This window comes from Phascolarctos cinereus, unplaced genomic scaffold (genome assembly GCF_003287225.1).
Source record: "Phascolarctos cinereus isolate Bilbo 61053 unplaced genomic scaffold, phaCin_HiC Scaffold_7;HRSCAF=346, whole genome shotgun sequence".
NCBI classification, from domain to species: domain Eukaryota; kingdom Metazoa; phylum Chordata; class Mammalia; order Diprotodontia; family Phascolarctidae; genus Phascolarctos; species Phascolarctos cinereus.
In genome coordinates this window covers 49,816,512-49,833,442 of record NW_027556180.1, presented here as the reverse complement: position 1 = coordinate 49,833,442, position 16,931 = coordinate 49,816,512, and the positions used below count along the sequence as shown (strand labels likewise).

The 16,931-nt window shown below is 39.0% G+C and overlaps 2 protein-coding genes across 9 annotated transcripts in view; both read right to left on the bottom strand.

Annotated features, from left to right (window-relative positions):
* The window catches only part of PLSCR1 (phospholipid scramblase 1), a 78,632-nt gene that overhangs the window by 42,534 nt on the left and 19,167 nt on the right, over nucleotides 1-16,931 (bottom strand). For 5 of the 8 annotated variants that reach the window (XM_020980949.2, XM_078147233.1, XM_020980948.2 and 2 more), the window contains exon 2: nucleotides 664-691. The exons of 2 other annotated variants lie outside the window; for them this stretch is intronic. In XM_020980949.2, the coding sequence (XP_020836608.1) occupies nucleotides 664-676 (13 nt within the window). In that variant the 5' untranslated portion in view covers nucleotides 677-691. Of the gene's footprint in view, nucleotides 1-663; nucleotides 692-16,496; nucleotides 16,842-16,931 lie in introns of those variants that run through there. One more of the 8 variants, XM_020980947.2, reaches the window with a different exon arrangement.
* PLSCR4 (phospholipid scramblase 4) overlaps nucleotides 1-16,931 on the bottom strand; it is a 140,967-nt gene that overhangs the window by 123,604 nt on the left and 432 nt on the right. The window lies entirely within an intron of this gene.

Below are 16,931 nucleotides of genomic sequence, written 5' to 3'. Positions count from 1 at the left end.
CCTCTATCATGACAACAAGAAGTTGCTCATACTAAACAAATAACCATAGCACAGGGGAACCAGAAGGGACCTGAAAGGTCATCTAGTTCAGTCATTAACCTTGATAGCTCTGAGGCTCAAAGAGGGGAAGGGACTTGGCCAAGGTTACACTTTTTAGAAAACCCAAGACTAGACAATCTACTGATCAGGTCTCAAATTGGACTGGTATTAGCTATATTTCATCTCCGTCTACCAAGAGAGAGCCTGAGCAAGTCCCAGTTTCAATGGCAATGAGGTAGTGCAGTAGATGGAGCATGGGGTCTGGAGTGAAGAAGACCTGAGTTCAAATCAGGTCTCAGAAGCTCGCTAACTGTATGAACCTGGGGAAGTCACTTAACCTATGTGCCTCAGTTTCCTCAACTATATGATGAGCATGAATGGCACCTACCTTGCAGTATTGTTGTAAGGATTAAATGAAATATACTAAGTAGACATTATATAAATGCTAATTCCCTTCCCCCTCTGTGGACTTCAGTGAACTTGGGGTTCTCAGGTGTCATGCATAATTTAATTTCTTAAAAATAAGCTATGAATTGATCACTATTATTCTTAGAAATCAAGCAAGCAGATAACATATTCATTAAAAACAACTTATAAAGAGTTCCATGATAAACAAGTACTTACCTGGCTTGTCCATGTCTGTTAACTGGCTCTAAAAGATAAAATATTGCCATGTAAGACTTTAAAATCCAAAAATTACTTGCTTATAACTACACAAGTCAAACACAGGTTGTCATAAAAAGTTGACAAATAAAAGTCAATTGTGTAAAGAAAGTGTTTCTTTATTAATCTGCAGTACAGATGTTCACTCAAATCTTCTGGAGCCACAGTATGGCTCCATACTGTGATATGAGACTCTGGAGTCTCAAAGTCTGTGCAAGCAAGCTCTGACAAGTCATATTAAGTTGGAAGGGCTTCAGGTATGGTCAATGAGCGCCGAGTATGATGCTTTAGAACTAGCATTGCTAAATTTAGAGAGGCTTATCCTCAGGTTGGCTTCAGGCTCGTGAATATTTTGGCCATGGTCCCTACTAAACACAATCTAAGATTGTAGGTTGTAGACCACAGCGTCTCAGAGTTAGCTGCAGGAATGCCCACACAAATGAAATTACAGATGTTAGAAGTGCTAAAAAGTACCACTCATCTTATACAAGGAATTGAAATTTATCAGGGTTAAAAAGTTTAGGAGCAAGTAGAGGTCACGACTACAGGATTAGCATCAAAAATTCTGAGCTGGAAGGCACCTCCAAGATCATCTGGTCCAACCCCCTCATTCTGTATATACAGAAATTGAAGCCCACAGAGGATAGATGACTTGTCCAAAGTCTGTTTCTTACCACTTCACACCTATCAGATCGGCTAATATGACAGAAAAGGAAAATGACAAAATGTTGGAGGGGATGTGGAAAAATTGGGACACTAATGCACTCTGTACTCTGTTGGTGTTGCTGGGAACTGGTCCACCCATTCTGTAGAACAATTTGGAATTATCCCCAAAGGGCTATAAAACTCTGCATACCCTTTGAACCAGCAATGCCACTGCTAGGTGTGAATCCTAAAGAGATCAACGAAAAGAGAAAAAGACATCTATGTATAAAAATATTTAGAGCTGCTCTTTTTGTGGTGGCAAGGAATTAGGGGATTCCCATCAGTTGGGGAATGTCTGAACAAGTTGTGATGTATGATTGTGATAGAATACTATTGTCCTGTAAGAAACGGCAAGCAGGTTTCAGAAAAACCTGGGAAGACTAATATGAATTGAAGCAAAGTCAGTTGAACAGAACCAGAAGAACACTGTACATAGTAACAGCAATATTGTACAATGATCAACTGTGAATGATTTAGCTATTCTAAGCAATACAATGATCCAAGACAATTCTGAAGGACTTATGATGAAAAATGTTATCTACTCCAAAAAAAGAATTGATGGAATCTGAGTACAGATAAAATCATACTTTTTTTAACTTTTATTTTTTGTTGTTTTTGTTTTCTTTTGTCTGTTTTCTTTTGCAACATGGCTAATATGTTTTGCATGACTTCACATGTAGGATCTATATCAAATTGCTTACCTTCACAAGAAAGGGAGAAGGGAAAGATGGAGAAGGATAATTTGGAATTCAAAATTTAAAGAAAATTAATGTTAAAAATGTTTTTATGTGTAATCGAAAGAATATTTAATGAAATAAATACAAATAAATTGGGAAAAAAAGGAAAAGGACTTTGAATGTAGGACTTCCAATGAGCCTAGGGGCAACTACTGCTGGACATCTAACTGACTATCATTACAGAAAAGAAAAAGAAAGGCTTTTCCATAAGCCTAATTCTTTAAATGTTCATTGCAGAACACCATAGAGAGAGACTAGCCATACAGGAATCAAGACAGAAAAGCATAAACAACAACAACAACAAAATAAACAAACAAACAAAAAGTTTGCTTCGTCTCTGGTCCATATCACATGAGAGGGTACATTCTTCTCACCATGTACTGCTAGCCTACCTACTGATATTGTTTGCTTCTAGGAATTCTTTTGGACTATCTGGACCGTTTAGCTACATCTCCTTGAATTAAATTGGATCTGTAAATCTTATGTGAGGTAAGTTCTAAGTTAAGAGGAATGCCAAAATGATTTGTTTGAAGCCTATTCCTCAGCTCTGGCATTTTTTTTTTATATGATGGACTTCAGAGGCTGCCCCTGAGCCTAACGACTGTGGATATTTCATCCAGTGATATAAAGAGGAGTCCATTCAGCAGTAGCAGATGCAGTGCTACAGTAGTAAGAGGATGGCAAAGATGAGACAGCAGAAGTAAAAACGTGGGACCTAGCTACTCAAATTGTTCACCCACCATGACAGCAGCGAGCTGGGATACATTTATCACTGGGAATTGGGTGGGCCAGTACCCAAAGCAATATTCTCCTACCTCCTTGGTAGGCACAGAAGAGAAGAAAAAATTGTGTGGCTAGGACTCAAATTCATTCACCCTTTGGATGCTACCTTGTTCCAAAGTTGGCTCACCCCTTTCCCTTTCTCTCTCACTTAACAGCACAATCAGCTCTGCAGACAAAGTATAAGAACTAGTTTAGGAATGCTAGTCTAAAGGACTGGGCTCACCCTGCTTTTATCTGTTGCCTTCAGGCATCTTCAGGGTAAGAAAGAGGTTAATGCCCTCATCCAAGCTATTGGCAGCAGCAAGTAAAACTGCTCTTCCCCCACTTGATGGGAAGCCCACAAAAAGGTGACAGTTGAATCACAGAAGTAGATAAGATTGTTAAGGTAGAGATGCATGCTCTATGGGAGAGAAGTGAGTAAGGAAAAGAATCTTCTGAGATGCCTGCTTTTAATGGGTTGGAGGCCACTGGGAAGATAAAAGGAGGGGTCAAAGAGAAAGATGTGATCAAATGTTTCAAATGCTATAAAAATCCACAAGAAAGAAGATTAAGTGTGCATACCTCTGTGTGTGTGTATGTGTGTTTGTGTGTGTGTATATGTGTGTGTGTGTATATATATGGGGGAGAGAGAGAGAGAGGAGACAAGAGGTACACATATAGGAATAATATACATAATAATAATATATTAGGTAGCATTTATATAGCACTTTAAGATTTGCAAAACCCTTCACATATTATCTCACTGACCACATAATAACACTGTGAGTTAGGTGCTATCACTAACTCCATTTTACAGATGAGGAAACAGGCTGAGAGTGGTTAAATGACTTGTTCAGGGTCACACAGCTAGCAAGAGTCAGAAGCAGAAAATGAATTCATAACAAACAGGTTTTGGAAAGAGTGTTTGGGAAGGGGCCAGATTAGAAAAAGCTTTTAATACTAAAAAGAGCAGAGAAGTATATATAGAATATCCTCTGTGAAGACAACTCTCTATAAAATGACATCAATTTATAATTCATAGTCTGGGGTGGGGAGGTCAAAAGCATGATCGGTGCGATGGGAGAGTGAGTTTGGAATCTGGTTATGTCAGTGTTAATCCACAGATAGGAGGTAGCTAACAAAAAGTTAAGTATATTACATCCTCATATGACAGGCTTCTTAGGTTTCTTTCATATGGAGTATGGCTATATATGGGAAGGAACAAGACTTGTTTCACAAGTGAGTTAAGGAAATCAGGCTCATTATTTCACCAATAGTTCCCAGTGACCTCTATGGCCTTTTACATATCTAACATATTATGTGTCTAGCTTTTTATAAATGACAATGTCTATTTAGTAAAAGGGCAGCTAAGTAGCCCAGTGGATACAGTGCCAGTCTGGAGTCAAGAGGACTCATCTTCCTGAGTTCAAATCTGGCCTCAGACACTTCCTAGCTGTGTGACCCTGGGCAAGTCACTTAACCCTGTTTGCCTCAGTTTCCTCATCTGTAAAATGAGTGGGAGAAGGAAATAGCAAACCAATCTAGTGCCTTTGCCAAGAAAACCCCAAATGGGGACACAGAGTTGGACATGAGTGAACAACAACAAAACCTTAGTAATAAATACAATGAACTTATTATCCATTAACAAACAAGATTGGCTAATTTGGTCAATTCCTACCTTTGTGACCTGGACCATATCATTTAACCTCCATGGGCCTCAGTTTCCTCATCTATAAATGAGATGTCTTCTAAGGTTACTTTCTACATCTGTGGTCCCATTATCACATTTAACCAAAGTCATTCAAATATAAATGTGCTACTTCCTCATTGTAGGGTAGAGGCTGGACAATAATCTCCAAGGTCCTTTCCTGTGATTCATCAATTCCTTTTCCAATGAAGTTTGTAGGAATTTACCCCAGAAAATAAAGGTATTAAAGAGTTTAACTCATTTAAAATGGAATTTGAATGGATTGTTCAGGACCCTTCCTCTTGTTGATTTTTTGCATGTCAGAAAGAAGAAAGCCTATAAACTAGAGACAGTAAATGATTTCCTTAAAGAAAATGAGGAGGCAGGTAGAAAACGAGGCTCTTGTAATACTGTGATTTTGGGGGGTTGCTAGGTGGCGCAGTGGATAGAGCACCGGCCCCAGATTCAGGAGGACCTGAGTTCAAATTCGGTCTCAGACCAAACACTTGACACTTACTAGCTGTGTGACCCTGGGCAAGTCAATTAACCCCAGATGCCTTAAAAAAAAAAAAAAAAGAAAAGAAAGAAAGAAATAATACTGAGATTTCTAGATTGGGGAAACTGAAAGTTAGGATAAAAGATTGAACTTGAAAGGTAAGGCCACCAGGATAAGGTGGCCCATAAAATATACTTGCGGAAAATAGATTTAAAGAATATAAATGATAGAGCACCATCATATTTCCAGTCTTTGTGGAATGCATTTGATATAAATAACCACTTAGAATATTCAGGAAAAAGTACTCAACTGTTTTGATGGTTCAGATTGGGTTAGAGCTCAGCCTTTAACCTCTGAACAGCAATCAAAAGGAAATATTTTAATATCTCTACAAGAATTCTGTGACCATTTTTTAAGAGTAGATTAAAAAAGGAACTGAAAATAAATCCCTCCTTTTTTTTTTCCTAATTTTAGGAAAAGCCCCAACAAGTTGGAGAATATCCAGAGAAAAATGACAAGTATAGTAAGGAAATCATACTGTATAAGCATCAGCTTAAGAAACAAATTGTTTAGCTTGGAGAAAAGAGGACTTGGCAGGGACATGAGAGGTGGATTTGAAGAGCTGTCCTGAGTTCTGCTTGAACCCAGACGATGGAAGTAGGAACAGGCATGCAAATTTAAGAAAGAATTACAGCCATCCAGAAATGGATGCCTTGTTAGGTGGTGAATTATCTTGCCTTGAAGCCTTTAAGTAAAGACTGGATGACAATTTTTAGGGGTATGCTCAAGAGGAAATTCCTATACAGGTATTGGTTGGACAAGAGAACTTCTGAGGTCCTTTCCAGCTCATGAGATTCTGTGACTTTCTTTTGTCTTCTTTTAATAGTACAGATCCTTACACTACCTACTAGTATAAAGATTTAGCAATTGGCTACTGAGTAACTGGCAGCTGAAATATGATTTTTCATTTCCTCATTGCATTAAAGGTTTGACAATTGCGCAATGTCTCCAGCGTGTAGTTACAGACTAGGACAACCCCATAATTAACTTCTTTGTTTCATAAGAGTATTTCTCAGAATAAAGAAATCCACCCCCACATCCTCTTTTCAGGAAACTGGCCCTCAGTCCCTTCCATGAACTATAGGGTGAAAGACAGCTATAGATTTCAGTAATATTACAAGAGTACTAACTTTTCTGTAAAGAACTGAACTCTCTTCCCAGTCTGCTTGTCTCTCCCCACCCTCAATTCCTCCATTCATTGACTTTTTGTTAAAAGGCCGCCAAGGAAGGTAGCATGTTAGCTTGAGATAGGGAAATTATATATCTAGAAATATCACTATATAAACAGAAGACCTTAATTACCTTAGGGGAGACATTTTAAAAGAAACAAAAAAAAAATTAAACACCAACACACACACGTTCATGTACACAAAATACTCGTTCTTTCCATGCATGCTATATCCTCCTGGACTGTCAGATTTACCAAATTCTTGGGTCCGGCTTATTGAATTTAGCAACTCAGAGCTTTCTCAAGAGCTGGGAGGAGAGTTCAGAGCAGGAAGAGAGAAGGTAGATTATTTCTCCAACACTCATCTGTCTTCTTCAAGATCTAAAGGCCATAGTCTGGGTTCACTTTGTTTTTGCTGTTCAGTCATTTCAGTCGTGTTCAACTTTTCATGACCCCATTTGGGGATTTTTTGACAAAGAAGTTGGAGTGGTTTGCCATTTCCTTCACCAGTTCTCTGAGGCAAGAGGTGTCATGTCACTTACCCAGGGTCATGCAGCTAGTAAGTGTCTGAGGTCACATGTGAACTCAGGAAGATGAGTCTTCCTGACTCCAGGCCCAGTGCTTTATGCCTTGTGGCACCACTTAGCTTCCAGGAAGCCTGGATTCAAAAGAAGTAGAACTAGAAGGGACTTAAAGGATTATCTAGTCCAACTCCTACTTATTTTAAAGATAAAGAAACTGAAGCCCAGAGAGTTAAAAGCAGTCAACTATGCAAGTTGGCTGTAGGAAAGCCAGGAATTGAACCCTGGTCCTTGAACTGAAATTTACCAAAGATAAATTGGTTATTCAAGTAGAAATGGTGGGAACCTTGAATGGTGGGGACCATTCATTTTAGAATCTGTGGGAGAGGAGTGAAAAAAATCTACTGAAATGTACACTGGTATTTGGATGAGAAGATTTCAAAAGGGTTTGGAGAGAAGAGGCAGTATCCCACGGATTAAAGTTTTTCAAGGGAAGTTAAGACCAGAAGAGAGGAGAAACTTTCCAGAATAAGATTTTCAAGACAGAAAGAAAAGCAATTTTGACGACAGGGAAAGGGAGAAATTGTTCAGAGGTTAGGATATGGATGCACATGGAAGTTATCAAACAACACTGAGTTTTGAAAGACAAGCGAGGGCCAGAAATGGGATGCAGACCAGAGGTAAGTGTGATCTTGTAATAATGGTGGCAATATTGTACACGTTCAGAGCCGTCATTTATAAAATAAGGGTCGGCAACAAACTACATGGCATGGCAAATGAAAATAGGACATCATCTTCCCAATAACAAATCGTGTGCAAGAATCAGCACAGAAGACATCAGCAGGTGTGGATCAAGAACAAGACATGGGATGGTGGTGAACAAACGACCCAAGCATTTCTATGCAATGCTAAGCACCACAGAAAAGGCTCTTAGCATGTTGAGTGGACCTTAGTACTGAGAGGACAATAACAGCCACAGTGGAATGTAATCTAGAAAAAATGGAAAAGGAATTACATTGATGAGATCACTGATCTATAAGATTATTAGGGTCCATGTCAGATTCCAGGGATTTCATAACTTGGAATAGAAAAATATTTTTCTAAAAAATATTTTCACTAGGAAATATAGTATTTCCTCCAAATATGATTAAAAAGAAAACATTTTGGGGGGCAGCGAGGTGGCGCAGTGGATAGAGCACTTGCCCTGAGGTTGGGAGGCCCTGAGTTCATATCTTGCCCCGACCAAACACTTGACATTTACTAGTTGTGTGACCCTGGGCAAGTCACTTAACCCCAATTGCTTTAAAAAAAAAAAACATTTTGAGAAGGGTACATGACCTTCACTTACATTGTCAAAAGGGTTCACAACACACATAGAAAAAAGATTAAGAATCCCTGCCTGAGAGAACCTTGGAGGAAAACAGAAGAAAGTTTTGTGCTCCTATGAAATAATGTAATGTCCTTCATATAGGAAGGGAAGAGTGGAACTTTCATCAACAGGAAATATATTTTGAATTGTTTTCCTTCTATGATAATGTACCTGTGTAGCTCATTTTTATTCTTTTCATTCTGTACGTCATGGCAACCAATGACACACATATTAGAGATGGTTGCCTGGAGTGAAGTTACAATGTGTAGCTGTGTGATAGGAAGAAGTTACTTGCAATATAGAAGAACTGATTTTGGGATCCCAGACATAATAGGATAATGCTTTATCTAACTTAATTATCTAGCCACAGATCTAAATTCAGAGAAGCACAGAACTGCACTGCAGGAAAGTGCTGAATATTACAACTGGAAGGGACCCAAGGCCATCTAGTCCAACCCCACTACACAAAGACCTTTTGTCCTATCCCCTGCTTTGAAAAAGAACTCCCCTGTGATAATCCCCAGTAAATGATCATTGAGTCTAAGCTTAAACATTTCTAATGAGGGAATGACTACTTTAGAAGGCAGCCCCACTATTGTTTGGCAGATAATTGGGAAATTTTTCATTATAATGGGCTAACACCTCCCTCCCTAAATCTTCTACCCATTTTCCACAGTTTTCTTCCTCTGTGGCCAAAGAAAATAAATTTCATCCCCCTTCTATGTGACACTTTCACAAATATATGAAGATAGGAATATTTTCCTCTTTCTATTTTCCCCTGCCCCTCCACTCCATTTTCTCTTCTCTAGGTTAATTTTCCCACTTCCTTCAACTCATTCTCAAATGACATGGAGAAAAGCCAATGCAGAGTTCCCTATCATGATAATAAGGTAGAAATGAAAAGATGTCATATTTTTTATTAATTAGAATCCTAGAAAATTTAATCTTTAATCCGAATATGAAAGTTAATCGATTGAAAGAACAGAAATTCAAACTTGGCTTATCCACTAAAGGCCATCTGTACCCACATAGTTTCTGCTATCTGAAAGTAGAACAGGATGACCGAATTATAGTGAGTTCTCTCTCACTGTATACCTTCCAGTAAAGTCTCTTGCCAGATATTTTGTGGAGGGAATTATTATTCAGGTATGGTTTGAGCTAGTTGTCTTCTGAGGTCACATCCTACTTTGAGAATCTACAATTTCTAAGTTCCTTCACAGCATGAACCATATTTTATGCTATTTTGATACCTCCTAAAGGGCTTAGCACAGTGCTAGATACTTCAGTAAGCATTCAGTAAACGCTCATTAAATTGACCTGCTGCTAAATTTCCAAGATGAAACAATTTCTATCCTAAAACATGAAAAATTTTCAGGAAAAGTTCGCCTTGATTAATTCATCAGGACAAGGATTAATTATCCATATGTGGTTTGCCAGATGGGTATACCTCTGTAACTAGTGTGATATGATGACTTCACAAGAACCAATCAGCTCCAAAATATCTCTAGTGTCTTGTAGTAGAAAATGAGATGAATTTAGAAAATATCAGCATAAGATCTCAGTCTGCCACTTAATAGTTGTATACAATTCACCTTCTCTGAGTTGCTTCACCTATAAAATGATGGAGCTAGACTAAGTGATCTTTAAAGTCTCTTCCAACATAAAAATCCTATGATTTTCTGCCTACCTGTAATGGCACAGAATAATCTCATGCTTGTATTAAAATTAAACTATTACAGTAATTTCTTGGGAGTAAACACACATTTGTAGATTATCTCCAGAAGGCTAATGTTAAATATACACATGCTACCTAGAAGCAAGAGAAGGATATCACTAGTTTGCCATTCCCAAAAGACTGAATTATCAGATTACACTTTGGAAAGGAGAGTGTTTGAGGAGAAGAAAGATAGGAGGATTAGATTGATAGAGAAATAAGTGTCCAGCAAAGGCAGGACTGAATAATGCTCCTTGGCAACCCTGAGGACAAGAAGTGATGAAGGAACAGGATATGTTTGAATCCATGGAGACCCTTCTATTCTTTATGTATTTTTCATGATTTATGGTGAATCAGACCTGTATTTATTTATATGGAGTTTAAAAGTTCATGAAGTACTTTATAGATGTCTTATAAACTGACGAATAAGATGAGCAGACGCGTAAGAATAATCGGTACCACAGAATAGATACAATCAAGTTTGAAAGCTCTAAGAACTATGATAAATACAATAACCATTCATGATTCTAGATCACTGATGGTGAAATATGCTATCTCATTAAAGAGAAATGACTGATTTAAGGTCCAAAACTTTTACCCACCTCCTTCACTTCTACTCACTCACATGCTGCTGAATGCAGCTGCAGAGGATCACAGAACCATATTGATTGGGTCCATCACAAATTTATATTGCATAATCTCAACTGCACCCTCACTGATTATAATTGAACATATTGACAATTATAATTGAATTGTCATTAACTAGGAGAATAAAGGTCTCTTCTACCCATAAAACTGGTTATTCTTTAGGATTTCCTTTCCACTAGACATGAGTCATTTCATATAGGCTGTTCTCCTAACAACAAAGTAAAGAAAATGCTTTTATAATTTATTTAGTCTTACAAAGAACAGGTTATCCCAAAAGCCCACAAAAAGAAACTAGCATGCATTATTTTTTCCTTTTATTCATGAACTTAATTAAGCATGATCATAATGAATGTTAAAAAAGGATAGTGTCATTTGACTGTATCCCTCCTTCAAACTATCTTCCTCTGTCTCTCCTCTTCTTCACAGCCATACTCCTAGAAAAAGAGGGCTACACTCATTGGCTACATTTGCCTCCCTCGTAAATCTCTTGCAGTCTGTTTACTGACTTCATCACTCAATTGTAACTGCTCTCTTCAATGGATCAATAATTTTTAGTGCCCAAATCAACTGACCCTTTTTCTCAATTATCTTGCTGCTTGAACACCTGAAGCTTTGGATACTGCTGACCATCCTCTCCTTTGCTGGATTATCATCCATATTTTGTCCCCTAACTGTGAGTATACCCCCAAACATTGCCCTGGGCCATCTTTCGCTTCTCTGTGACCTCATAAGATTCCTGTGGCCAGTTATTTCTTCACTGATAATTCCCAGATCTTTAGGTCCAGCTTGGTCTTTCATCACCAACTGCCTATTGGATATTTTGAATAAGATGCTCTGAATGCACCTCAAATCTAGTTTGTGCAAAATAGCAACCTTCTTTTCCATAAAATTCAACCCTCAGAGGCAGAGACAAGATGGTGGAGGAAAAGCAGGGACTCACCTGAACTCTCCCCCAAACCACTCCAAATACCTTTAAACAATGATTTAAACAAATTCTAGAGCTGCAGAACTCAGAAAAAAGCAGTACCCTGAGAAAACTTGGAAGATTAACAGAGAAGGTCTGATGCAATGGGGTAAAAGAGGAGTGCAGTTCAGCACAGGCCATGTCAGGGCAGACTGGGCCCCAGAAAACCAGGACTAGGCCTCAGGGTGAATGAATCAGTGACAGCAGTGGTGGTTTCTAGACCTCTCAGCCCACAGATGGTAAAGGGATTGGATGATGGGTCAGAAGGAGATTTACAGGGGTCCTTTTGCTGACACCAGGGAAAGGACTCTGTTGCATTGCCTATACCTGGATCAGGATTATAGTCCTGCTGTCTTAGTCTCAGTGCAGGAAACAGCACTAGCACAGTAGAGCTTGCGGCAGGGGAACAGAGACCCAGGTTGCATTTCCGGGCTTGAAAACAATGCTTGTGGTTGCTCACAAATCGGTGCACAGTACAGGAGAGGAGTAAACACACCTCACAGAATGAATTACAAAGAAATGTGTTTTGCATGACTACACACGTATAACTTACTCAAAATGCTTGCCTTCTCAATGAGGGAGGGAGTGGGAGAATTCGGAACTCGATAAAAAAAATCAAAATTATTATTTTACATGTAACTGGGAAAATAAAATATTAAATAAGATTAAAAAAAATAAATCGAAGCCCAGAGAAAGAAGTGGTTTGCCCAAGGTCACACAACTAATAGGTGAAAGAACTGGAGTTCGAACTCAGTTGTCATGAGACCAAATGCACTGCTCTTTATTCTAAACCACACTGCTCTCTCTTGGAGACAGTTTGCTTTATATACATGTAGAGGGAGAAGAAATATGGCTATAGAGTGAAAGGCGCCAGGCTGGGCCTAAGATCTCTCTTCATACCCTAGTTCTGAACTTAATTTTCTGTCTAACCCAAAGTAGATCATTTCACTTTTAGGAACCTCAAAGAAAAAAGCCCCTCAATGCACTTCTGAACTTCCCTATGTCTCTCAAAGGCACCAGTTTTCCTTCCTGTCACCCTTGTTTGCAAAAATAGTCTTCCTTGACTTGTCATTCTTGCTCATTTCACATCTTTAATCACTGCCAAACAAACAAAAAAATTAGTAAGCACCTACTATATGCCAGGTATTATGGTAAACACTTTACGAGTATCCCATTGGATCCTCACAATACCCCTGAAAGGTAGGTGCTGTTATTATACCCATTTTTACACATGAGGAAATTAAGGAGAGAGGTTAAATGAATTACTAGAGGGTCACACAGTTAAGTAGCTGAGGCTGGATTTAAACTCAAGCTTTCCTGACTCCAAATCTAACCATCTATCTACTGTACCACCTACCTTCCCCTATGCCTAGAGCCTAGCACATAGCAAGTGCTTAATAATCTTTGATTGATAATGCAAGGCCATATATTAATAAGTATAGAGCTCTAATTTGAAACCAGGTCCTCTGAATAGAGAGCCAACACTATTTTCATTGAACCATATATTAATTGTCTGTTAAGTACAGTATAAATTAAATGACTTTCATATTTTTAAATGAAACCTCTCCATCTTCTCCCCTCCCACAACAGATATATTAACAAGTACATGGGAGTGGGGTGGGGAGGAGATTTGCTGAAAGATACTGCTTGGTAAAGGAAGCAGTGGAGAAAGGAACACAGTCCTTTTTCCTTTGAAGGAGTTAGGGCAGGAAGAGGAGCATTTTGGGACTTCACACATATATTATTCTGAGCCTATATAGGTTGGGGGTGGGGATGGGAGTTAAATCTAAGTTATATCAAACGAGGAATTCTTCCTTAAGACCTTTAACCTATAAAGCTCAGTTAAAGGTGGTTCACTGTACAGAACACTGGGCCTGCAGTAAGGAAGAACCAAATTCACATCTGGCCACAGACACTGATGAGCTGTATAACCCTGGGCAAGTCACTTTACCTGTGTTTGCCTCAGTCTCTCCATCTGTAAAATGGCAATAAAAGTAGAACCTACTTCCCAAATTTATTGTGAGGAACAAATGAGATAATATCATTTAAATGCTTCGTAAACCTTAAAACATTATATAAATGCGAGCCATTATTATTGTTGTTTTTATTGAAGAATCTGGCTCATGCTCAGGGCAGCTTTGGACTTACATCATACAACAAACCTTAAGGAAAGGGGAAAAAGAAAATATTCTCATTACAGAGTAACTGCAAAAACAAACCTTGACCTTCAGCTCTTAATTATTTTTGCCTCTGCCCTGTGTTTGTACACTGCTCTCCGCCTTTAAATAAGACACTTTCTCATTCCAAATATTGTCACCTTTCAGAGGTAAAAAGATAACTTTGAGAAATCCTTAGTCTTAAGATGTCTTGAAGTTCATTTTACCTTATTTGCACGCTATATTAGATAAAGCTGTTGGAACACTTTCTGGACCATATAACAAAATACTTCATTGCTGGATTACAATAGCAGAAGGCAGAGGATCTACAATTTCTTCAGAGGTGGAAAATTTCAGCTGTGGGAATTCACTCCAAGGAAAAAAATATAGCTTTCTAGAGATGTCTCAGAGAGTTGGCCAGGCATGTGGAAATTAGGTGACTTATCCATGTCATGGATTTGCACTTGGGTCCTTCAGACTTCAATTCCAATATGCTATTTGCTACCTTCCCAACATTACCCCCATCCCACTCCCAATAATAAACCAATCAACAAGCTTTTCTTAAGCTCCTACGATACTTTCAGGGTTCAAAGACAAAAAAAAATTGTCTTTGCCTTCAAGGAAAATCATAACTGAGAATTAGAGACAGCTTCACAGTTTATATAGACAACTTCTTTTGATTATCACAAGTATGTGAGGTAGGTACAAGTATTATCATCTCCATCTTTCAGATGAGAAAACTGAGGCTCATTAAGGGCAATTTGTTCAGGGTCCCATAGCTTATATGTGTCTCAGAGTCAGAACACAAAGGAAGCAGTGAAGATCTAAGTCAAGCACTGGAATCTGAGAATCTGCATTGATTTCTGATATTTAGCACCTGTGACTCAGTGTCCCTGGGCTTTATTGTCCTCATCTCTAAAATGAAGAGGTTGACCTAAATGGTCTTCAAGCTCCCCTCTACCTGGCGATTGTAAACTCATGTAGTTTCACCATGGCCACTAGATGTTTAGCATTGGACAAGTATTTTGGAAGACTAAGTCTCTACAGACTCCAAGGCCAGAGCTCTTTACAGCATACTAGGCTACTTCCCTGAGAATAGGGTAACCTGGTAAGAGTGTGGTCCAATGAAAAGAGCAATGTCTCTGCAGTAAGAGGAAATGAGTTCAAATCGGACCTTTGACACTTAAGATCTGTGTCAGCTTGGACAAATTACTTAGTTTCCCTCGTCCTTGGTCCCCTCATTTGTAAAATATTGGGGTTGAATAAGATGCTGACCTCTTCCAGACCTGGAATGATGATTTTTATAATCCCGAATCAAACTGTTGATGGAAAGAGATATTATCTGGGTTCTGTGAGTTCAATTTGATTTCTAATGAGCCCTGAAATACTTTTTGGTTTTGTTTTAATGGTGTTTTAAGCAAAGAAATTCTCTTCCAGATTTGGGAACTGATTAAAATATGGAAGTCCCATGTATTAACCAATGTAAGTGTATTTTGTAAGTGTATTAACCGATAAAGTGTATTAACCAATTTTGTAAGTGTATTAACCAATGAAGGAAATAAATAATGTTCCTTTTTTCCTCTCTTATAATCCTTAGTGGACATTTTCTTTTTTTCATTCCCAATAATCCCGAGAAACCCTAAATACTATTAGGGGAAATTTCTGCTATTAAGAAAACAAATTACCTGTGGATACATGCCCTCTTTGTTTCTGATTGAGCAAGTCTCACTGAATGAATAACTTTTTTCTAATTCTTCCTGACAGAAAAGGTGCACAATAAAATACCCAATATCACAGGACAGCCTGCTCTTGGAAAAGGAGAATGAGTAAAACAAGATTTCCAGGAATCATTAAAACAATAAATAAAACCATATGGACAGTTGGACTACATTAACCCTGTACTAGCAGGGACTGTACATTATAGCATTTGAGGGAGTATTCCATATCATTCCACATGCCTCACTAACAGGGCACAATACACTTTCAATAAATGATTTTAGTTTTCCTTCCTTCTTTCTTCCCTCCTCCTGCCATGCCTTGTCTTGCCTTCTTTGGTCCTTTCTGACTGCCTTGGATGAGAAAGTGGAATTCTTTAACCCCAGGTGACTTTTGTATGGTCCCTACTCCAGGACTGTTAACTAGAAACGGCACAAATTCAGGTGGAAGAGGGATTACACTTGTTCCATTCAGAACTAGTGGAGTCTCCTGGGTGAACCCCAGTTCTAAAACGCTCTCTCTCCTCCCCTCCAGCTCCTAGTCCCCCCTTCTCTGAGCTAAAATCCCACATTCTTCAGGAGTCCTTCCTGTCCCCCCTTTTCCTTCCTCCCCAGGATTCGAGTGCTTTCCTCTCTAAGCTCATCTTTCATCTATATTATATCCTCTGTATCTGTTTACATGATGCCTCTTCTAGTAGTTTGGGAGCTCCTTAGGGCAGGGACTGTTTTTGCCTTTCTTTGATTCGCTGTTAGCACAGTGTCTTGACACAGTGAGCGTTTTAATAAACTGTCGACTGACTGGAAGTTGGAGTGGCAGATTTTAGCTCTAGGTAAAGGGGAAAAAAGGTGGTGAGGTGAATAGAGTGTTATCTCTTCCTGAGTTCAAATCTGGCCTCAGACACTGACTAGCTGGGTGACCCTGAACAAGTCAATTAACCCTGTTTGCTTCAGTTTCCTCATCTCTAAAATGAGCTGCAGATGGAAATGGCAGATCACTCTAGAATCTTTGCCAAGAAAACCCCAAATGGGGTCATGAAGAGTTGGACACAAGTGAATAACCAGGAACTGCAGTAACAAAAGCAAATACTTAACAACTCTCCCAGATAAGTGAATGCCATGAGCTGCCTCTGGCGGTAGGGGCTCTCTCCTCCGGGTCTTGTTTAACCTCTGCATGCTCCAGCCTTCGGCAAGCATTTCTTGGTATATCATGGACCACTTTCTTCCTATTGTATGAGTTGTATTACATATCCCATGCTCGGATATTTGACTGGGGATTGCGTGATTTCGGAAAGCCCAGCTCAGCTGTTCCAAGTTGTCAGCCAGCCATCCACCCAAGCTCTTTGCTGCCAACCCGCCAAAGGAGACTATTTTTTTTTAACTTTAGGTTTCTTTTTCCTGTTTCAGCTCGTTCGCTTTCCATGCACAATTGCTCTCATACTACTCTGGCAGCCTTGCCCCCAAAGACTACCAGAACTCATGACTGGCATCCCTCGGATCATTCCCAGCCCACTTAACCACCTCCTCCCC